General features: G+C 39.0%; 2 protein-coding genes across 5 annotated transcripts; both read right to left on the bottom strand.

The window, feature by feature from the left end:
* Window positions 1-12,468: 12,468 nt before the first annotated feature.
* On the bottom strand, window positions 12,469-20,045 carry LOC121776421. 4 transcript variants are annotated; one of them, XM_042173596.1, is made up of 5 exons: window positions 20,008-20,045; window positions 19,855-19,914; window positions 18,982-19,037; window positions 18,818-18,910; window positions 12,469-12,800 (listed from the first exon to the last, which is right to left on the bottom strand). In XM_042173596.1, coding segments are annotated over exons 1-5 (339 nt in total). In that variant the 5' UTR covers window positions 20,009-20,045; the 3' UTR covers window positions 12,469-12,671. The 4 variants fall into 4 exon arrangements, 2 of the variants coding, with proteins under 2 accessions (XP_042029530.1, XP_042029531.1); XM_042173597.1 differs by lacking the exon at window positions 12,469-12,800 and adding an exon at window positions 18,424-18,514; XR_006045289.1 differs by lacking the exon at window positions 12,469-12,800 and adding an exon at window positions 18,424-18,514 and having other exon boundaries at window positions 18,818-19,914; window positions 20,003-20,028.
* Window positions 20,046-21,859: 1,814 nt separating this feature from the next.
* Window positions 21,860-23,359, bottom strand: LOC121776175 (plasmodesmata-located protein 3-like). Its single transcript, XM_042173320.1, has 3 exons — window positions 22,381-23,359; window positions 22,186-22,299; window positions 21,860-22,097 (listed from the first exon to the last, which is right to left on the bottom strand). Exons 1-3 carry the CDS (start codon window positions 23,150-23,152, stop codon window positions 22,090-22,092), a joined length of 894 nt encoding a protein of 297 aa, XP_042029254.1. The 5' UTR covers window positions 23,153-23,359; the 3' UTR covers window positions 21,860-22,089.
* Window positions 23,360-23,800: the final 441 nt, after the last annotated feature.

Raw genomic sequence — 23,800 nt, forward strand, 5'->3', positions numbered from 1 at the left:
GTAGCAAAAGCAGCCAAAATTTCACCATTATGATCTCGTACTACTCCTCCACCGCAGCGTGAATCTGGCACGAAGGCTCCATCGGTGTTAACTTTGATCCATGGAACATCCGGGGGTCTCCATTGTACTCTCCCTACCTTCCTTGGTCTTGGAGCAGCCGGTGGACTTGCCATGAAATCCACCTGCGGACAACTCTCTCTCCATTGCTCTGGTCCCAACAACCTAGCCAGGACCAACTTCCACAAGTAACCAATAGTCCTCTTAATGATATTCTCCGCCTTGAACACGTCGTTTCTCTCTGTCCAAATGAACCAACATATAAGGAAAGAGATTAAGGAGCAAATATGTTGTCTGGAACCCAAATTCAAATGCCATTGCCACCATCTGAGCCATAGATAAATATTTCCCCCATCCTAAAAAAAGGCGGAACATGAGGGAATCAACGAGCAAAATGACTCCACACCGTCCTTGTTGCCTCACCATTTACAAACAAATGTAGTCTAGATTCAATGCTTGGTTTACTACAACATCTATATCTTGAAGCTTTTCAAAAATTTTACGTTTCAGTGTGTCAACTCATTATTAATTTTGTGTAGGTGGTGTCATAGATGTTTGCCTTTATATTTCTCTCTCTTTACCATAGAAAATCAAATACACCTACTCTTCCCTCTGTCTCTCTTCCCTTCTTCTTCCTCTCCTCTGGTTCCCTCCTCAAAATCTATCTTCCCTCCTCAACGCCGAGTTTTGTTTTTTGTCTTCATGTCTTCGTTGTCTGTTAAAAACTCGGCTGATGGAGGGAATAGTTGTAGGTGGCTCCGATTTGAGTACGAAAAATGTATGTGCCGGCAAAGAGCGATTCTCAAAATCGTTATTGACGCAAAGCTGAGGTTGGAGAAGAGGAAGAAGTTGATTCTGAAGTATCTCGAAATCGTTGTGAAGGTGGAAGTAAAGCGAAAGATTTTTTTTTGTGTTATTTGGTGGGTTTTCATTGTTAGTTTCATTTGTAGCCATTATCGTGAGTTTGAGCAAGTAGGTTTTCGCAAGTACATTGCAGATCGTGGGTTTGGGGAAAATTTTTGATTCGCGTTAAGTTTATGTGTTCGCTGAAGTAGGTTCGATGAATGTCATTGTGAGATTGATGAAGTAGGTTGTGACACATAGTTTGGGGAAAAATTTTGATGTTTGTGGATTTCATGTGTTTGAAGCAATGTAATTTTATGAAGTTTGAAGTTGTGATTTTAAGATTAACGATGCTGGAAGTATTCAAATTTTCATTCGATGTGTATTCATTCATAAGTTCGAAATCAAGAACAAAAATGAAAAAAAACTGATGGTACCTAGTCAAATGAATCTGGTTGGAAATGTTACTCAAATATATCTTGTTGAAATGATATCAAATCCAAATCCATTTCACACAAAATAATATCAAATGCAATAGGCGGAAATAATATCAAACGCAATTGCACAACCAAATAATATCACGTTGAGTACTGATATTAATATCAGATGTAATAGGCTAAAGTAATATCATATTGGGTACTTATTAATATCAGAAGTAGTACATGCAAGAATATTGGGCAATTTTGTCTTTTCAAAAATTTAACTTTTTCAATGTGTCAGCATCATTCAGATTGCATGTACAATGAAATAGTGTATATTGATTTATATTTGAACGGGAGGTAATGTAGTGTTGACATGTAGAGAGAGGGTAAAATTTGAGTGCATTTTGAGAAACCCTTCCATCTTCCCACCTTTTGCAACCCTTCATCTTCTCTCTCACCTCACTCTCTCACCTGCAACAAGCACATATTTCCTCTTCATTTTCCCACTCTCACTCCTCTCTATTCACTCCATTTTCAGGCTTCTGGAGCAAGCAAAATCGTCTTCCTTCTCTGAACTGTCTGTGTGTGCGTAAGAACTGTGTGTACTTTTGTGCTAGGTCAATCTCCTCAAATCCAGAGAATTCGCTAGATCACAAGGTCTAGGAACTCGCAGGATCCTGGAAGTCTCGGTCGTCGGACACAAATTCCGCATTCAAAACCATCAACCCGCTATACTATAAATTAGTACAGGGAAGTAGGGATCGATCCCACGAAGATGGATGCGTATGAAGGAATTTAGGTGATTCTGGAAAAGTGATTGGCTGCTGCCACGAAAATTTGGGTTGAGGAGGCTATTACTAGACTTAGGAATAAAATCTAACACTAGACCTAGGAAATAGAGAACAACATGAAAACGCCGAACACATTCTTAAGATCAATACCTCGAACAAACTTCCTTGACCTAGTAAACGGCTACCTAATTTGGCTAAACAGAAAGTAAACATGCAGTGGGGACCATTTCCCAGAAACAGTAAAGTACGGATCAAAAGCTGCAGATAACAAACTATGAATTTAACTAACAACAACCTGCATCTCGTTACCTGATTCAAACACGAACATGGAAAAAACAGAGCAAATAACTAGATTCAAACAGAATATAATAATTCAGACATCGGAAACTGGCGATTAACCGGAAACAGAAAAGATCTACATATACTAGACGAAGGGAAACAAAAACACAGAAACGAGTCATCAAATTCATGCACAATCAAACAACTCAGCTTCAGATCCTCACGTCGGATGCTCAATCCACTCCGGATCCAAGCAATCCGGACTCAACTACAACCAAAAACAACTCCATAAACACTGATTCAACAAATCTGCTCCGATCAATGACACACCAACCACGATTCTACTCAAATTCAACAGATCAAGTGCGAAAAACATCCATTCAAGTAAACAACTACAAACTCAGAAACAAACATCATCCATACTCAAAATCAACATCATTATAACGGAAAATAGAAATTGCATAGAAGGATCAACAGTACTTCAACAGTCAGCAAAAGCCAAGCTTCGAACAGCGAAGACTCGGTGAAATTCACAGCAGAAACTGAAATGAAAACAGTAAATTGTTTCTTCGCCCTACGTGAGGTAGGTGGTACGCAACATCAAACCGAAAGTGAAACCCGAACCCCTCTCAAATTCCGAAACCCAAGTGTGTAGAAGTGTGTGCGAATGAGCTGAGAGCCAAAAGAAAAATTTCTCTCCCCCCACTTGTAAATTGCATGCTCTCTCTTATATAGATGCGGAGGTGATCTTCTAAAAGCCTTCACTTGAAATCTCTGTTCTACCCTTCAGCTTAGCGATCTCCTCCGTCTGGCTATTTTTCCTTCATAATGCACACTTTATTGCCAAATTTCCTTCGCCAGGCATTTTCTTCCTTTCTTCCTTGGACTGGCGATATCTCCCACACACCTGGCTTAAAAAATGCGTTAGACCCCGTAAATGCATGAGTTTACCCTCCTAACCAATGCATGAAATTAACCTTATCATTCTCTCACTCCTCTCTCTCTGAAACGCGTATCGTCCTCCACAAAAATGAAAAGGACGAAACCGCATCCGAGATACCGCCAAAAAAAGGGGACAAAAGAAGAAGAACGATGACGGTGGTGTTTCAAGCTGAAATACGAGGGACGATGATGTTTCTGGGTCGAGCGAAAATACAAGGAACCATGATGGTGCTGGGCCGAGCCGTCCTCGGGTGATAATAGACCTTGAACAGGAGTCATGGCAGCTCCGTGATGACAATATCTCTATCTTCCACCCGGAGCTTGAATATGGTACACATTTTATCCTTGAAAAGTGTTGGACTTTATACTGCAAAAATGAAGATTTTTTAATTTCTTTATGTTGAGGTTAGGGTTTTCTGAAAAAAGGTTAATTTTATGCTTGCAAATATGGTGCGCATTTTCAAAACTAATGGATTTATTTGGTTTACGTGACTTTGAACAGAGAGTAGGCCTGATTGTTTCACGATTGCCCTTCACCACCATAGTGTGTTCCACGCTAGAGACTACATTACAGGAATGTTAAACTACATCGACTACGTCAGCATAATGCAGTTTAACCTGTTCGAATTGGCAAGTATGTTGGCCAGAGTTGGGTATCCTAGACACGCAATACGTGAGTCGTATAATTGTCATCCCAAGTTCAATGATGGATGCGTGGGCGTTCAAATTGGGCATCCTCCTGATCCGCACATTGAAGATGTTGATGTCCCTCGATTTATGAAGGTTGCTACTAAGATGAAAGCGAGACTCGTTCATGTTTACGTGCTTGAGATCACACGTGCAAAAGCTCTGGCACGACAGAAGCAGGACTAAGCTGAGTTGTTCAAAGAATTTATGCGCCCCAAATTGATTGGTGTTGTGATGAAGAAATAGAGGAGCCACATTTAGTTGTACCGAAGCCTGCAAGGAAGAAGGCAAATGTTATTCTAGAAAATGCAAAGGTTAATCCAGATACACCTTTGTTAGGGTGGTATGAACATGACATCGAGTTTGAGGACTACCTCGTTGATAGCTTGGTGAAAGCACGTGAGGCAAGGAAGGCAAAAGATAGTCAAAATGAAAGCGTTATAAAAAATCTGATGGATGAATTTGTTTATGTTCAGGTACTGACTTTCGTGTTATGTTTGGTTTTGTTATAACTATGTCTAAGTGTGGACATGACGTTGTAGGATGGTAATGATCTGTCTAGTGAACAACAACAAACTCAAGCTACTGTTGGTGATGCAACAAAAGAAGCCGATGTTGATGTTGTACAACAGGTATTGAATTTGATATTTCTACCTATTAGTTTACTACATACTTATTTTGCTATTTTGTTTTGGTTGGTTTATTGTAGGTTGGCAAAGTACATGGGATTGGAGAATTACAAGATCAAGTTTGAAGAAGAAGTTCAGCCTGCAGCTGATAAAGCACAATCTCATGTTGATGAGGTACTGCCTATGTTATTGACATTGAGATTTTTGAATAGAGTATTGTTTGTATAGGCATTGATTTCATTATGATATTATGTTTGCATACTGTTTTTTGAAATTATGTTTGGTTTGTCTGTTGTAGGTTGACAAAGTACATTAGTAGAATTACAAGATCAAATTGAACCTGCAGTTGGACAAGAGCTGATGAAGTTCAACATGCAGCTGATGAAGTCCAACCTGTAGCTGATGAAGCACAATCTAATGTTGATGAGGTACTGCCTCTGTTATATATTCATATATATTGGGATATGGTGTTCAGAAGTGGGTGGGCTGATTTTGTAGATGCATTTTGAATTGGTGCTGAGGATTTGTTATGAAACTGATTTTTAAGTGTGAAATTGATTACTATAAGTATTGATTTGGTTATTAGTTTGTTGGTTTTGATGTTTGAAATGTGGATTTGTATAGGTATTGATTTGGTTAGTAGTTTGTTGATTTTGAAGTTTGAAATTTGTATAGGTATTGATTTGGATATTAGTTTTGATGCATATTGATTTTTATATTATGTTGGGTTGGATTTGAGGAAGAGATTGATGTGGTATTAACTGCCTTTTTGGTTGACTCTGCAGCCAGCTGAAGTAGTTTGTGAGGCAGTTGAATCAGAAGTACATGGTAATGCACAAACAGATGATGATGTTTACAGGCCAATTATGGATGGGTTGGAAGATTACGGGCCATTTAAATCCCACTCAGAAGGGTCGTTTGTGCCAGATTTTGTTGAAGCAACTACTGTGTTTGAGGAGTATCTTAGCAGCTGAATGAGGTTAGGGATATAGACCATGTAGGAGAAAACGCAAATGGGACTGAAGAGGTGAACAATGAAGGAGGAAAAAGATTTCCACATGTGGTTGAGGAGGAGAACACAGAGGAAAACCAGGGAGGAGAAACCGCAAATGGTGCTGAGGATGTGAACAATGAAGGAACAAGATTTGACATGGGCCTGAGGGAGATGAACATAAACTTGCAAGACGACCAGGTCGAGGACGACGACGACGTACACATAGGCGATTTCCCTCTGCACAATGAGGGTTTTGATATGCATAGTGATGATGGCTACAAAGACTTCGATCAGTTCATTTCTCTGGAAAGCATGTGTCGAGATGAGCAAATGTTTGCGTCTTATTTCGAAGAAATGACCAGGCAACGCGAGTCTGAGCGAGCCGCAACCACAGCAAAATCTTCCACAACAGCCGCAGCCAAATCTACCTCGAAGACAACTAAACGCCGCAAATTCTCTCCTGTGGTAGATACTCACAATCATGAAGCTCGACGGATGGATGAAGATGCTGACATGCTAGATGACGTAGCCAATGCCGAGGTGAGAGATGTTGATTCAGACGATGAAGCACCTAGGCGTGGTCCTGTGGTGAAACGGTCGTTCATACTCACTGATCAGTTGCCACAGTTTAATGCTGGAGATATCTTCGGCAGCAGAGACTTCTTTAGTGAGGTCCTCCAACAGTATGGCGTGATGTCGAAGAGGCACGTTCATATCAAAGTGAATGATGATACAAGATTGAGAGTTGTGTGCCGTGGGGCTGATGGTGAGTGCAGTTGATTTGTGTACATGCATAAGGAAAAAAAATGGGGACTATGTATGCAAACATTGAACAGAGAGCATATTTACACATGTTCAGAGGTTCAAGAAAATAAATGGATCACGGCTAAGTGGTTGGGGAAACAGTTCACTGAGAAGATAAAAGCAAATCCGCAAATTCCATTAGTTGCAATCAGATAATGTGTAGATGAACAGTTTGGTTCCAGACTTAATCGGATGAAGGCATATAGGGCTAACGCACGCGAAGGCATATTTAAGAGCACCGATAAGCAATACAAGAAGCTCTTCTACTACAAGAATGAGCTGCTTCGAACGCATCCCGACTCGACTGTTCAGATACATTATGAGAAACATAGACGCACTCAGAATTTATATTTGCCTAGGGCCACTGAAGATCGGATGGACACGGTTCTGTCGACCTATCATCTTCCTTGACGCATGTTTTTTGCGGGGGACGTATAAGGGACAGATATTGACTGCCATCGGGATCGATCAGAATAATGGTTGGTGGCCTATAGCTTGGGCTGTTTGTGAAACTGAAAGCTATGAGCAGTGGAAATGGTTTCTAGATCATCTGGATGATGACTTGCAGCTATCAGAAAACGGGCCTCGATATGTAATCATGTCTGATCAGCAGAAGGTAAGTATTGTGATGAGGCTCGTTCCGTGCATATTTTCGATGGTAAAACTACATCATATTCTGTGAACTAACTTCTAATTTTGAGCCAGGTGTGTGTGAAAGTCCGCCATAATCGAAGGATAAACTGATCAATTGTGTGGACGAGTGGATCAAGGAAAAGGAGGTGTTTGCTACGCAAACTGACCAAGTCAGCGCTCGAATGGAGCAAGCCAATCCAGCATGGGAGATAGAGCTGAAGACCCCACCACAAAAGCCAAGGGCAGTAATGCCAATTTGAGAGGACGGTACCCTAGGGATAAGAGCCCTACGCATCTCTATAAATAGAAAGCCCCGGCGAGAGAAAAAAGACACGGGGGGAGCTTCCATCGGTGTCATTCATTAGTTTTCAGCCTCTTCTAGAGCTGGAATTAGGAGCTCCAAACACTTTATCTTCCTGTTTTCGCACGCGCACTTGGTTCTGTTCCAGTTTAGTTGCCATTTGGTGGTATTTTTCTGCACTGTTATCGTTCTGTTCTTGATATTCCTCAGTTTACTTTTAGATGTTATCGACTTTTGATGTTTTGATTTAGCAGATTGGAAGTTATGTCTTCATTTCCAGTTTATGTGTTATGTTTCATGCATGATGTTCCCGATCTGCCTTCGATTTCTGTTTTTCGACTCATTTCTTAGCTAAAAATGTTTCATTGTGTTTTGATTGAGTCAGATCTGATATTTTATATCTGAGATTGCCTTAGGATGTTTAGATCTGGGTGTTTCTATTTCATTTCTGCATGATTATGGGTTAGTTTCTTATTTACGCAGTCGCAGTTTATATCTTAGGAGTAGATTCAATTCTATGAGTTGTTTCGATGTTTCGTCTTCTGTAGCATTTTCAGATTTGTTCTTTGCTCTGTTTTTCCTGTTGATTCTGTGAAGAAGATGAGTTGTTAAAAAGTTCTTTATTTTATCATACACCTTGCAGGGGACTGATAGTCCCGTTTATTCTGTTTGTCCATTTATGGAAAGTTTAGTTAAGTTGATCAAGTAGATTAGTTGAGCTTTCATGAGTTGATCAGTTTAGTAGTTTTGATTCCTCAAGTCCAGTAGTTAACTTAACCCACCGTAGTAAAGCGTGGCAGCAGCCAGCCCCATTCTGTGCCTCGCAAGCAAATGTTAAACACATCATCTCTGTGGGATCGATTATTACTTCTCTATACTAGTTAATAGTATTGTGGGTTAAGGTTTTGAAAACATGCTTTTGCGTTCTTCTTTTCATCTCACTCGAGTAGGAGTAGGTCGAGTTGATCAGGCCAAATCTTTACTGGATCCACTAACCTGTTCTCACAAGTAGAAGGGCACACAATTGGCTAGCCGGATCAGTATGACAATCCAACTTGAGCAAGCCACAATGATAATAGAAGAGAGTGAAGAGTGAACAAAAGAAAGTGGGACACTTTTCGTATTGCAATTGGAAATTATTTCATATCAAATTACAACTTGTTAGGTAACTACTTTCATTTTTATATAGACAAGGTTTGTCGAAGATAATTGCTGAAAAGTATTCGCAGAGTGAGCACGGGTTATGTGTACAGCATATGTACAACAACTTTAAGAAGCGGTTCACAGGTAAAGAGTTGAAGAAAAGGGTGTGACAATTATCTGATAGCGCGACTGAGGAGGTTTTCGAGCAGAAAATGGATGAACTTCGGTTGTACAACCAGGCTGCTTATCAGCATTTCGTGGGTGCGGCACCAAAAGAAAAATGGGTTAAGGCGTACTTCTCTGGACATGCAAAATGTGATACACAAGTGAACAAGTTTTAAGTCTATAACACATGTTTAAAGTATATAACATTGTTTTGGGTAGTGAATCTGGATTTACCATCGTCTAATGTCGACATTATTGTGCAGCTGAACAATATGTGTAACACGTTTAATGCTAAGATTGTCGAAGCACGTGAAAAACCAATTCTGACGTTGTTGGAGGAAATTCGAACAAAACAATTGGAGCGCATCCAGATAAGAGTTCAGTGGGTGAAGAACTACAACTACCCTGTACCACATGTCATAAAAGAGATCCTTGATAAGGTAGCATCCAACTCTACTTCTTGGAGAGCCTTGTGGAATGGGGAAAATGAGTACCAGGTCTCTAGGCCTGCTGGTCAGTTTGTGGTGAACATGCTTAATAGGACATGCACGTGTAGGATCCCTTGTGTGCATGCTGCAACATCCATACTCCAGTGTAAGCACCCTCAGACTGATTATGTATCATCATTTTACGTGAGGGCCAGCATGGCGGCACTATATGAGCATGTGTTGTACCCTGTCAATGGTATGGAAAACAGGTCGAGGTCTTCAGAGGTTGGTTTTGAGCTGGACCCTCCAAACACCAAAAGGCAACGTGGGCGCCCAAGGAAACTGAGGAGAGAACAGCCTCAGGTAACACATCTTTTTCAGATTATATGTATCATATCTGGTGTTCGTCATTCACTAAGAAAGCAAGTTTGATTTGCTGGTAGGTACATCTTCACGAGAATGGAGTTGAATCGCTACAACGAACTTCAGTGCTCTCATGCGGTCGGTGTGGACAAATTGGGCACAATAAGCAGACTTGTCAGAATGACCCTTCAGTACCCAACAGCCAACGTAGTCAAGCAAGTGGTGATGGGAGTTAAGAGCCTGACGCGCAGAGGGACCGACTGCCTCGCCCTCCTACGGAGACAACTGCTGGGCCGAGCCGTGCTGCTTCATCATCAACCCATGTTCGGAAAGCTCAGAGATGTGGTCGTCGGAAGACGGTTGATTGAATTGAATTGGCAGCCTATATGAAACTGTGTTTTTTGTGAATGGCATTGCAAATCTTTAAACTTAATCATTTTTTGTTGTAAATCACATACACTCTGTGTCTCTACCCTTTACTATTTGGGTTGCTACTCCTTTTTGTTTGTTTTTGCCCATGGACTAGTAAAGGGATGTGCAGACTGATGATGATTTTGGTATGCATTTATGTAGGATTGCATACATAAGTTAGGAGTACCCTGTATGTACTTAAACCTTCTACTTGATCTGATATTATTTTGTGGTATCCATTACCGCTCATATGAAGTATGATATTATTTTGTGTAGTACTTTTTGTCATCTACTACATCTGATATTACTATTAGTACACAATTTGTTATTATTTTCTATATTAAATGTGATATGTACTAGTTTGTGCAGTAGATTTTGACATGTAAATTTATACAGTTTGATATTAGTTTCGTATGACATGTGATATTAACTATCAATAGCCAATTTGATATTATTTTCATATACTACATCTGAAATTATTTCGTATACTACACGGATGTATTTGGGCAAATTTTTGAGACGCATTGAATTCATATATCTTCCAACTTCCAACTTCCAACTATATACATTATCAACCAATATAAAAACTTGCACAATTAAATACATACGCCTAAACACAACACAATGAAGACAAGCAGAAATCCAAACCCAGTCGTTGGTGGAAAATTGTTTGAGGAAAAGTTGAGAAGTATCTTTGCAAGATTAAAGCGACCCCAAAATGCAAATGAAACGAAGCCGACACCATCCAAAACTGAGTTTCATTTCTTAGCACTGGTCTCAGAAACTGCCGCCAATGTCAGAGTTGTCTCAAGCTCAACTATGACAGCGACGTCGAACAATCAACACCCATTCATATGGGCAATGGAATGGGAACAATGGATGGAAGATGTCGAACAAGATCCATTCGAATAGATGTCCAACAACATCAATTTAAGTAGGATTTCCAACATGATCCATTTCAGTAGCCACTATATTTATTACTAAGTACGATTAGTTTTATTCTTAAAAAAAATTAAAATCAATTTTTCATTCAAAACTACAACATCAGAAACTTCAACTTCATAAAATTTATTCTTAGACCTTAGAAACACATAATCAAATTAAATTCACGCCAATCAAAATTTTCCCAAAAAATCACATACTGCAATCTAGTTATCAAATATACTTGCTCAAACTCACGATAATGGCTACAAATGAAACAAATCAACTTCGTCCTCTCCTCCAACCCCACCTTCGCGCCGATTCTGGCCAACCAAGTCAAAACCGCACACTTCGGCTAACACCACCATAAATAAACTTTGCAACATTTCATTTGATTTCTTGTTACCGTCGACTTTTGTGGAGGAACCAGAGGAAGAAGAAGGGAAGAGAGGTAGAGGAGAGAAGGTGTAAAGAGAGAGAAATATAAAGTCACACATCAATGACACCACCTGCACAAAATCAATAATGAGTTGACACAATGAACAGTAAAAATTTTGAAAAGTCCAATTGCCCAAATGTTCAAAATGATATTTTCGTATCAAAAAAGGCCAAAGAACCAATTTTGAAACAAATCCTTAGTACAGGGTTGTCTGGCGATATTTTTAAAGTACTGGGACTATGGACGAGATAAACTCGTAAATGTGCTAATATAAAATGAGAGTTTTGAAAATATTTACCGAAACGACATTTTAAAGGAAAACATAGCTATTGGTCTAACTAAAAGGCAAAAATTGTTAGACATCACCATTATTCGATACACATTCAGGGAAAATGGTTTCTCAAAAAAGTTTGGGAAAATGGTTTCTCAAAAAAGTTTTAAACCTTTATAAATAATTCATTGTCATGGTGTCTATTCACTATTTTGTGCAATAGATTTCCCATATGCGAAATTTTTGTTATTAGGTTTTTTTTCTCTCTAATATGATTTCCAATATATATGCCAGTCGATTAAATGTGCTAAATTTATGTTTCTCATCTTTTTCTTAAATTTGTTATTTTGTTTTTGTTAATAATATGTTTCATATCTATTAAGTGAGATGTGTATTTCACATCAGAGAATTTAATAGTGTATCTATTAATCAGGTTTCGTATATCATTATTTGAGATATTTTCTAATTGAACTTTATTATTTATGATCCGACCCATGGTGTTGTTCAGGCAATTTTTATTTGTTAAGTGAGACGCTCATTTCATATTAGAGAATTCAAGAGCATATCTGTAAATCAGATTTCTATAGTATCAATTATTGGAGGTATTTTCTAATTGACCTTTATTATTTATTCCTTGATTATAGTATTTTTTAATCTTTTATTAAAATTAGCATGTGAAAATATAGTCTTATAATAAATACTTTAATTTATTTTAAAAGTATATCTATTATTTTGTAAATCAAATTTATTGTAGTATATTAAATTGTTGTATGCATAAGGGTGCGTTAGGGTGACACCAATCTTAAAGTCACAATTTGACAACAACGTAGCATGCAATCTGCGATACATAGGTAAGCAACTCAGCATATGGTTCAAAGTAATCTGCGATACGAAATCAGAGCACTATGATGACACCATAATTAAAATAACAATCTAGGCAACCAACTCAACATATAGTTCAAAACAATCTGCGTTACGAAATTAGATATAATCAAGCAATGCTCGATACATAAACAAGCAAGTCTGCCACATGGCAGGCTAAAATTGAATATGCTCCTAAATCTAAGGGTCCTCATTGGTGGTATGTTGTCATTTTAAATATGATTGGCAGTTGTAATACAATCCGTTATGCACATCAATAAATATAATCAGATGACGGAGACACTATAACTCCATGATAGAAAGTAGGAGTAAGGGCACATGCTTGGACCCCTATCTTCCATGAAGTCAGCTGCTCGATAGCCCTCTCGATGGATGCGAGAGAAGTGAGCCTGCAACTATGAAAGCATAGAACGGATTGAAACAATATGATATCTCACACACTTAATTTTAATTCATTTTTGCATTTTTATCATTTTAACGTAATAACTATCACTTTCATTGAAAATAATAAATGTCTATATGTAGAGGAAATTTTGTCCAACATACAATTTCTTTAGCATTCTTTAAACACAAGAAACTATTCATTAATTGTAGTTCAATGCATTTTCTCTAACTTCAAAAATTGCACTCAAAGGTATTGGAATTGATAGAAGAAATGTGTCAAATTTCAAATATTAAACTCCGAAGCATTTTTACTAAATTAAAGCATTCACTTAGACTGAAAAGATGAAGTAAAAGAAGGGATTGGTTATTGCTCAAAAGCCAGTTAAAAAAGTGGCTGTGGTTTTTTGTTTTTGTTTAGTTACTAACATGTATTTGTATACAACACTCTATTTCTGCAGAATTAGTAACTGTTAGAAATAATGGGAAGAAATTCTCAAGCCGTGTACAGGCGGTACTCTAACTATTACAATTGAAAGGAAACTTGCAACAAAAAGAGGAATGAAAATTACAACGGAAATAAAGCAAACCAAATTTATAAGTCGAGTCGAGGAAAGCCCTCTTTCCGCAAGACAAATTACGCCCCGGCTAGTGCTCACGGAATGGCGTATTGCCCCCAAAGATAAAACGACTTCCTCCTAGCGTGTAGAAACCACCTCAAACCCGCTAGGCACCGGCGAATTTGATTGAGTTCCGAGAATCGAGCTAGACAATGCTCCTATATGTGAACTAGGATGTAGAGAGCTAGAGAAGAGAGAATGCTTGTTGTGGTGTTCGTCTCATCTCTCAAACCCACCTATTTATAGGTAAGGAGAGACCACTTCAAAGACATTAAGGATCCCCATAAACTACATGGAGGTTACCTTAGGAGTGAAAAGCCAAAAGGCTTAGGAAATGAAAATCTTGAGGCTTCTCTATTTCCTTCACGTTTTCAACAATCCCCCACATTGGTTAGAGCGCTACAAGCTCAAACCAACACCAGACACAAATGCATGTATGCAGACTCTTTGCTCAATTCTCGAGAAACAATATTGCATTTGGAATAGTAGCTTGGGGCTTTGAACTTTCCATAGTCAACACTATCGGGCATACCGGCGGCCTGGTGGACGTGATGCCTTGAACCATTCCTCCTTGGTGTATACCGAGACAATAATATTGACACAATATTATTTACAAACTCATCAGTTCTCACGTTTGTGTCCTTTACTGGCCATGGAACACCACTTTGGACTCATAAGTGATTCACATGTTGAAGCGGCCCACACTTCTTCACTTACATAGGTGATTCTTTTCCAGGTATCCTGCAATACCCACCCCTTAGAGGTTTTCAAGAATCATTAAAAGTCAAAACTTATCCTCCTACCACATGCAGGTTACAACACTCAATGCTTTCTAAAGAATGGGCGAAGATTAAAAATCTTCCGAGTGTTACAACTAGATTCATATAGCTTCGTTTTCCCATTGAACCAAGCCCATGGGATCTCAAATCGTATGGTTTGGTTACCACTATAATCATCTTTTAAGATGTGGTTTTCAGTCCCATTCCTTTTAGCAATTTATGCAACTGATCACGGTTTAAACCTTTCGTTAACGGATCCGCTAAGTTATCAACTGACCTTACATAGTCAACTGTGATAACACCACTTGTGATCAATTGTCTGACGGTATTATGTCGCCGACGAATATGTCAAGACTTACCGTTGTATAAGCCACTATGTGCTCTCCCTATAGCTGCTTGGCTATCACAGTATATCACAGTATTATGTCGGCACTGACTTCTTCCAACATGGAATACATTCTAGGAAATTTCTGAGCCACTCGGCTTCTTCCCCTGCTTTATCCAATGCGATAAACTCAGATTCCATGGTGGATCGTCGACTTCCACGAAACAGCACCACCCCCCACAATGAACACATAACCACTCGTCGAGAACGAGTCTTTTGAATCAGTGATCCAATTTGCATCACAGTACCCTTCAAGTACTTGGGGATATCTTGTGTACTGCAGCTCAAAGTTAAGAGTATACTTCAAGTATCTCAAAACCCTACGCAGAGCTTTCCAATGTTCCTTGCTTGGGTTGCTCGTAAATCGGCTCAGCTTATTCACCGTACACACAAGATCTGGTCGGGTGCAGTTTGTGATAAACATCAAACTCCCTATGATCTTTGCATATTATTCTTGAGCTATAGGCTCACCCGTGTGCTTACTCAAATGCACGTTGGGTTCCAATGGAGTCTTAGCTGGCTCACAATCGAACGAGTGAAATTTCTTTAGCACTTTCTCAATATAATGAGATTGTGTCAGAGCAATTCCCTCATGATTCCTTTTAATTTTGATTCCGAGAATCACATCAGCTAAACCCATATCTTTCATGTCGAAATTTCTCTTCAACATATTTTTGGTTTCGTTGATAATGGCACTATTGCTGCCCGTAATCAACATATCATCTACATAAAGACACACAGTAACAAAACCGTTATCTGTGTTCTTAATGTAAACACACTTATCGCACTCATTGATAGTGAATCCATTTGCCAACATCACTTTGTCAAATTTTAAATGCCATTGTAATGGTGTTTGTTTCAACCCATATAATGACTTTACCAGTTTGCATAATTTACGCTCTTGCCCAGGCACAACAAACCCTTCGGGTTGTTCCACATATATTTCTTCTTCCAGATCACCATTCAGAAACACAGTTTTCACATCCATTTGGTGAATATCGAGATTGTGCAAAGCAGCAATCGCAAGAAGCACCCGAATGGAAGTGATTCTCGAAACAGGTGAATAGGTATCAAAAAAGTCATGCCCTTCTTTCTGCTTAAAGCCTTGGACAACTAGGCGAGCTTTGTACTTATCTATAGTACCATCAGGCTTATATTTCCTTTTCAGAATCCACTTGCACCCTAAAGCCTTACAGCCTTCAGGCAAGTCTACTAACACCCAAGTGTTATTTCTCATGATGGATTCGATTTCACTATTGATAGCTTCTTGCCACCACGCTGCGTCTGGGCCAGATAGAGCTTCCGCCAATGACTTTGGTTCGTCATCCAACATAAAAGTTATGAAGTCGGGACCAAATGTTTTAGCAACTTTAACTCTTTTACCACGTCTTGGTTCAACATCCTCAAGACTTGACCTCGTCCTTTTTGGAGGATTAGAACTAGTGGATTCATCCATCATTCTTTCACTAGAACGATCCTCTTGCCTCTTGCAAGGGTAAACATTCTCAAAGAATATAGCATTCCTTGACTCAATCGTTGTTCCTTCAGCCACGCCAGGCACAGCTGATCTATGGACTAGGAAACGATAGGCACTACTATTAAGTGCATGGCCAATAAAGATGCAATCGACTGTTTTAGGGCCTATTGCAACTTGTTTCGGAGGTGGTACTTCTACCTTCGCTAAACACCCCCACACTTTGAGGTATGAATATGAAGGTTTCTTCCCTTTCCACAACTCATAGGGAGTCACATCCCTATTTTTTAGTGGAATTTTGTTCAGGATATGATTCGCTGTTAACACAGCCTCCCCCCACATGTTCTGGGGTAATCCTGAATTAATCAACAAGGCATTCATCATCTCTTTTAGTGTTCGATTTTTGCTTTCAGCAATACCATTTGATTGAGGAGAATATGGAGCTGTGGTTTGGTGAATTATACCACTTGCATGACATAATTCTGCAAACGGAGCTATATACTCACCACCTCTATCACTTCGAACACACTTAATTCGACAATTAAGTTGATTTTCGGCTTCATTTTTTAAGTCTTTAAACGCTTCAATTGCCTCATCTTTACTTCTTAATAAGTAAAGGTAACAATACCTTGTGCAATCATCTATAAATGTGATGAAGTACTTTTTACCACCTCTTGTTTGCACAAATTTCAAATCACACACGTCTGTATGGATTAACTCTAGAGGTTTTGTGCTCCGTTCTACCGAGTGAAATGGTAGCTTGGTCATTTTTGCTTCAACACAGACTTCACATTTTTCTTGTGAGTTAAACTTATCTACTTTTAGTAAATTAAGATTTACTAATCTTTTTATAGCATTTAGATTTACATGTCCCAATCTTTTATGCCATAAATCAGAGCACTCAAGCAAATAAGAGGATGTGTCATCTTCCTTATTTCTTAATCCTTTTCCACGGTGAATGACCGTAACATTCAGCTCAAAAAGCCCATTCACTAGGTGACCTTCACCTATGAACTTTTCATACTTGGTCAATATAACCTTTTCACACTCAAATTCTAGTGAAAAACCATGATTTACTAGAAGTGAGCCTGACACCAAATTATTTCGGATATCTGGGACATGCAGCACATCCTTGAGGGTAAGAACCTTTCCGGATCCTAATTTTAGGAACATATTACCCACACCAACCACCTCGGAAGAGGCTGGTTTCCCATACGTACTTTTCTACCTCCAACAGATTTGTAAGTCGAAAAAACGCTTCTCTCGGAGCACACATGACATGTGGCACCCGTATCAACAAACCATTCATTTGGATTGTTACCAATGTTCACGTCGGAGACCATTGCGACCACCTCGTGATCATTGTTGTTTATAACAACACGTTGAAATAATTTGCACAATATTGTCTCCACCAATAAGTACACAATTATATTGAACCATATGTGCATTGGTATATTCAACACCACAAGCATCCCAATTATTACTACCAAGTCAAAATTGGTCTTGCTTGTCAACTGACAAACGATAAACACAATTCTCAAGAGAATAGATCTCAAGGAATTAACCATTTCGTAGCTCATGAACATTGGTACTGTTCGTTTCTTCATTCCAGCTTTGGAGCTAATGTTTCCTCCAACTTCAATTGGTATAATCCTGTCTTAGAAGAGTACACTAATTTATCTTGCGATTGTTAGAAATAATGGGAAGAAATTCCCAAGCCGTGTACAGGCGGTACTCTAACTATTACAATTGAAAGGAAACTTGCAACAAAAAGAGGAATGAAAATTACAACGGAAATAAAGCAAACCAAATTTATAAGTCGAGTCGAGGAAAGCCCTCTTTCCGCAAGACAAATTACGCCCCGGCTAGTGCTCACGAAATGGCGTATTGCCCCCAAAGATAAAACGACTTCCTCTTAGCGTGTAGAAGCACCTCAAACCCGCTAGGCACCGGCGAACTTGATTGAGTTCCGAGAATCGAGCTAGACAATGCTCCTATATGTGAACTAGGATGTAGAGAGCTAGAGAAGAGAGAATGCTTGTTGTGGTGTTCGTCTCATCTCTCAAACCCACCTATTTATAGGTAAGGAGAGACCACTTCAAAAGTCTTGGCATTAAGGATCCCCATAAACTACATGGAGGTTACCTTAGGAGTGAAAAGCCAAAAGGCTTAGGAAATGAAAAGCTTGAGGCTTCTCTATTTCCTTCACGTTTTCAACAGTAACATCACATCCCCATTTTATTTTGTTGTTTTTCGTCTGCTGGTCTTGGTCTTCCTCTTACGAGCGCATGCCTCTTAGACTCGGTAAGGTGCTTGTTATGCGCGTGTGGAAGTGTGGCTTCTGCGTCTCCAGATTTCGTTGAGATCTTACATCTGGTGTGTCTGTCCAGGCATGAAGTATGGCTGTTTAAAGGTGAGAGTAGTTCTCTCCTTGTTTGTGTTTTGCTTCTACTGATCACTCCATTTCTGTCTGAACCCAAATTTGATGTTTTTGACAAGGCCGTGAAAATTAGTGACAAAATCAAGAATTAGTGAAAACTAAAAACACTCAAAACACTGGAGCAATTGAAATTGTCATCAGAGTTTTCACTTCTTAGTTACTATAGAATAGCGCAAACATGAACTATCGAATGCAGGAACGATTAATCAGCTTAAAGGCGTAGCTTGAACAAGCAAATGCATTTTGGAGGCCTAAACGCAAAGCTCAGATATGTGTATGTAAACTAACTCTTCATACATCCTCAGCAACAACAACAAGTGACATATAAGTTACCTGGACTTGATAAGACTGCACGACATAGACGACGTGGAGCTGAAGTAGGTCGTTTGGTTTTGTTGCTCCCGCTGATGGGTGCTTTGTTAGTTTCTGGTTGAGAGGAAGGAATATGTGTTAGATTACATTCAGTAAATCGAAAAGGAAGTTGGTAAATATCGAACCCTTGGATGCCTGAAAGCCGGGAGATGGTGATTTGGGGAAATCGGAACCAGGAACCCTTACAAATGATACCGGAGAATCATTTACACAACATGAAAAGGGACATCTCTAATCAAGTTGTGATGCTCAGAAAGTTTCATATATAAACACTTGCACAAATATAAAAATTTAATCTTCCCTCTTTACAGAGCCACTTTACCAATTTGAGCGGTCCATTATTTATAAAACTATTTACTTTATTCCACTTTAAGTATCTTTAAAGAGCCACTTTACCAATTTGGGCTGTCCATTATTTTTAAAACTATTTACTTTATTCCACTTTAAATATGTAGACTCTAGATTCCACTAACTTTTTATATACTCACAATCCATTATAAAACCAATACTCATTTCACTCTCTTAAAATGGTGGACGGAGAAAGTAAAATTTAATCTTACTACCTCATCCCTTAAAATAGAAACTATTTTCATTTTTGTCTGTCCTTAAAAATAGAAACTTTCTAAACTTTCTAAACTTTCTATTTTAGAAAGTGGACCCCACAATTGACTAATGTTACGTTCTCTTTCTTACTTTTACCAATTCTTCTCTCTCATTATATCAATTGTGCGTTAAAATATGTGCCGTTTTAAAAAGTTTATATTTTTCAAGGATGGAGGGAAGTAAAACATAATTGTTGAGACTAATTTGCAAAGCTCGATCATGGGATCACAAATTTCTAAGAATTCCAAGAACGACTCTTTATGTTTTCTGAAATACTGACGAAAGATTAAGAAATGGAAAGCAAAATCAAGTGGTGAAAGGCGAACAAGAGATGCAGATAAAAAGAAGAATAGTGATCGAAAGAGAGCCATTCAAGGAGCGCAGAGAAGTTAAACCGTAATCATAATGATCAGCTTCTTCTTCAGTCTCTTGCCGCACCTTCACCTTCGGATACACTAATTCAACACAAATTTAACAATCCAAATCATTCAATCCCAAAATAGAAAAAACAAAACATGAGTTTTGCTATTGAGATTAGATTACTTTACTTGTTGAGGGTCAGAAATCTGGGAAATGCAAGGCTAGAGGGAAAATCATGTGGATTATTATTATATCACTCTTGCTACAGTGATATAATAATAATAATCGATTATATTATTATTAATTCATTTGCCTTAGATAGTGATGGGCACATTTATGCATAGGAGGTGGGCCTACAGTTACGCATTTTTGCAAGTTACTTGTGCTAAACAGTAGTATTTAATTATATGTGCCCAATTTCGGTTTTCTTGTTCTTTTTGATAATTTATTGTTTATCGTAGTTAAATTCATATGGAAAAATTTGAAGTACGAATTTAATTAAAGATTTTAAAAAATATAATCAAAATAAAACTATAACTAACTTTAACTATGCTCATTGGACCAGGCCCAACTATTAATATCCCAACACCTTATTGGTTGAGAGATGAAATTGTTTAGTCCTCCTTGTCATTTTACTTGTTCTTGTATTGATTTAATTAGTTTGTTTTGGAAGGAATTTGTGTAGGCTGAAACGGGCGAATTAATTCTTCATCAGAGGACATTAGTTACTTAAGTAAGTACTTACCGTTCAATTTCTAAAATCGGTCACACGTCAACTTGGTTATGACCCTACTGAATAACTCTTCCCTCTTATGAGGTCTTTTAAGGGGTCTGTCACACGTCAACTTGATTATGACCCTATTGAATAACCCTTTACTCTTATGAGGTCTTTAAGGGGGGTGACTCGTGAGTGACCTATTTCTAATATGGTATCAGAGCAGGTCCAGGTCAATGATGATTTTTTTTCTCTCTTATCTAGAGCTGGCTCAAGTCAATGATGGATTTCTTTATTTCTTATCTATCTCAAGAGTGGAAGACCTATTTTCATTCCTGTCATATCGATGATGGTTCTCTTATGTCTTACATTGCCTACTCATGTGATGGAAATCTGATGTTCATTTCAGCCCACACGTGCAAGGTCGAGTGGCCTAATTATAATACTAAGTACTCCCTCCGTCCCTGAAATTTTGTCATATTTTTCCATTTCCGTCCGTCTCACAAAATTTGTCACGTTTCACTTTTTACTATTTTTAGTAATGGGCCCCACGTTCCACTAACTTATTTCAATTCACATTTTATTGTAAAACTAATACTCCCTCCGTCCCGCACTACTCGCACCTTTCCTTTTGGGCACGGAGATTAAGGAATGAGTGATAGACAAAGTCAACAATTATGGCTGTAGGTATAAATTGTTACTAAAAATGGAAAGAGTGCAAATAACTTGGGACGCCCAGAAAGGAAATAAGTGCAAGTAGTGCGGGACGGAGGGAGTACATTAAAAGTAGGACCCACATCCTACCAACTTTTTCAATCCACTTTTCATTACATTTCTTAAAACCCGTGCTCGGTCAAACTATGACAAAATTTGGAGGACGGAGGGAGTACTTAATTTCAAATAGATTTATTAGTTACCTTTTGATTCAAAATCATGTTGGTTTGCGTTGGGATTTATAAGTTGGAAACAGATTTACAAAATTTTCCTTTCTATGATTATGAGTAGAACATTTGACCTACTGCCTGCATACGGTTAGAGAGCAGAGGAGTCTGTGTTTTTTTCTTCAAGAGCATGAGAGCATCCACAGCGGCGAGCAATTGCTCGTCCGTGCCAGCGGCACGGCTCCGCTGTCCGCCACTGCGCTCTTGCCGCTGGCACGGCGCTGTTCGATGCATCGAGCACGTCCGTGCCAGCAAGCAGGCGACGTGGCACGTCCGTGCCAGCAAGCAGACGACGTGGCACGTTCTGATTGGTACTACTGACTAACAAGTTGATTACCTCCCTCCATTGCAACCAAACACAAGTTCTTCACCAACACTTTTGAATATCCCTAAACCTTAATTAATTAAATCAACAAATCTACACAAGCTAAAAACCGACTTCCACTACTCAAATCTACAATTAAGTTTGATTTCAAAGTTCAACAACCTGGGAATTCACATTCCTTAAAAGAATGAAAAACACCACCAGTGGTTTTCTAGTTGTGTAGTACTACTACTATTTTCAAAGACAAAAAAAGCTCCACCCTCAAATAATTGTGGTGTTTACAGACTTCTTAGTAATCTGCAAAGTGAAACATGAATGCAGTAACATTAGTGGAAAAAAAAGCACATAATCATCACCATCACAGACAAGATTCAAGAATCCATACCATCTTTTTTCTTCAATAAACCTCTTGCAAAGAGCAAGCAAATGACCAAAAACCCCACTCCTGCTGTCCCTCCCACAATGACAGCCACTGTCTTCCCTGTATTAGGCCCTCCCCCTACAATAATCCAATTAAAAATCCAATCTTGCATTAATCAAATCCAAGAACCAATTAATTAAATAACAGAATCAACACTACCTGAAGATGAAGGAGATGAGTAGGAAGCAGGAGATGATTTCTTGGGGATCCCATTGGGATAATAGCTATAGCCAATGAAGCACTTGTGGAGATAGATTTGAGCAGAGATGGAGCTCCCACACTCCACCTGAGCTTTCTGGACTGCATTTTTCACACACTCCACACAGTCATTAGCCCCCACATCACCCTCACACTGCCCCAGCACATAAACAGCCTCATAACTGGTGGTGAAAAACCCTCCACTCATCCCACTTTCAAGTGAACTCAAAGCAGCATCTCTCTTCTGCTCAAAGCCAGCTCCACCAACATTAGCCCCACTACAGCTCTTATACAGCATTTCCATCCCAGAAATCTGGGCAAAGCCAGCAACCTCATAGAGCATGTAGCAGCCATAAAGCTGCAATCTTGCTGCTATAGGCTTGCCACAGAGCTTGTCTATGAGTATGGGCAGCCTGCTCACACAGGTGTAGCAATCAAGATTTGATAGATCACCTCTGCATTGGAAAAGGCCGGAGATTGAAGTCTGCCCAGTGCCGGTTGAAGCCATGTAGAACTTGGACTTTGAGGACTGTGAGAGAAGGGTGCCGTACAAGGAGGAGAGTGCTTGAGAATACACTCCTGTTGGATCTGAAAAAGACTGCTTTGCACACCCTTTGTACACTATGCTGCTGAAATCAGGTGAAGATTTGGAGGGATAGAGGAGTTGAAGAGAGGCTAAAATGAGGAGGAGAAGAAGATGGATAAATCTTGAGGGGTTTCTTGTTAACCCCATTAGCTCTGTCTAGATGAATCAAATCATGCTTTTTTTCTACTGGAGGTCAAAAGATTGGATTTTGAGAAAGTTGGGTAAGTGGGTTTTCATTTAATTTAACAATGAGGAAAGATTGAAGTGCTTGGTTTCACTCTAGTGGTAGATTTTTTTTGTAGTGTAGAAATAGGCTTCACTTTATATTTTAATTTTTACTGAAGGCTTCAGTTTCACAACTTTCACAAATGAAGAGGGATACCTTTTAGCTGTGCACAAGAAGAGTGGTGTGCTAGACTACTAATGTGAAATATCCCGTTGATAATTGACTTACTCCTCTCCTGTACAATTTTTGTTCAATTGTAATTCGCATCTTTAAACTTTGAGCATTAGCAATGGGGCTGATCGCCTGAGCCCTTGGTCGGCCCATCCATAGGCCCTTCATTGTTGAAGAGAGGGCGGTCTACTGCCCTCCCCTTGCACCCTAATTGCCCGATCAGTCAGCCCCGGCCGATCCCATAGGGCCGATCGTCTGCCCCACATTGTGGTGATAGAGATGATGATCAATCATATCATGTTATTTGTTTTTTTATAATTATTTATATATACTTTCATACCTCATTCTTTTGCATCCACCCCTTCATTCTCACTCGATACTTTTTTTTCTCTCTAGAA

This window comes from Salvia splendens, chromosome 18 (assembly GCF_004379255.2).
Source record: "Salvia splendens isolate huo1 chromosome 18, SspV2, whole genome shotgun sequence".
Taxonomy (NCBI): domain Eukaryota; kingdom Viridiplantae; phylum Streptophyta; class Magnoliopsida; order Lamiales; family Lamiaceae; genus Salvia; species Salvia splendens.

Bases quoted from the DNA above. Each gene is read 5' to 3' on its own strand.
- LOC121776175 (XM_042173320.1), bottom strand. From the start codon at position 23,152: ATGGGGTTAACAAGAAACCCCTCAAGATTTATCCATCTTCTTCTCCTC. The intron at 22,300-22,380 runs GTAGTGTTGATT...GGATTATTGTAG, and splicing joins CTCATCTCCTTCATCTTCAG to GGGGAGGGCCTAATACAGGG.
- LOC121776421 (XM_042173596.1), bottom strand. The intron at 18,911-18,981 runs GTTCGATATTTA...CCTCTCAACCAG, and splicing joins CGGCTTTCAGGCATCCAAGG to AAACTAACAAAGCACCCATC. The intron at 12,801-18,817 runs GTAACTTATATG...ATGCTTTCATAG, and splicing joins TGCAGTCTTATCAAGTCCAG to TTGCAGGCTCACTTCTCTCG.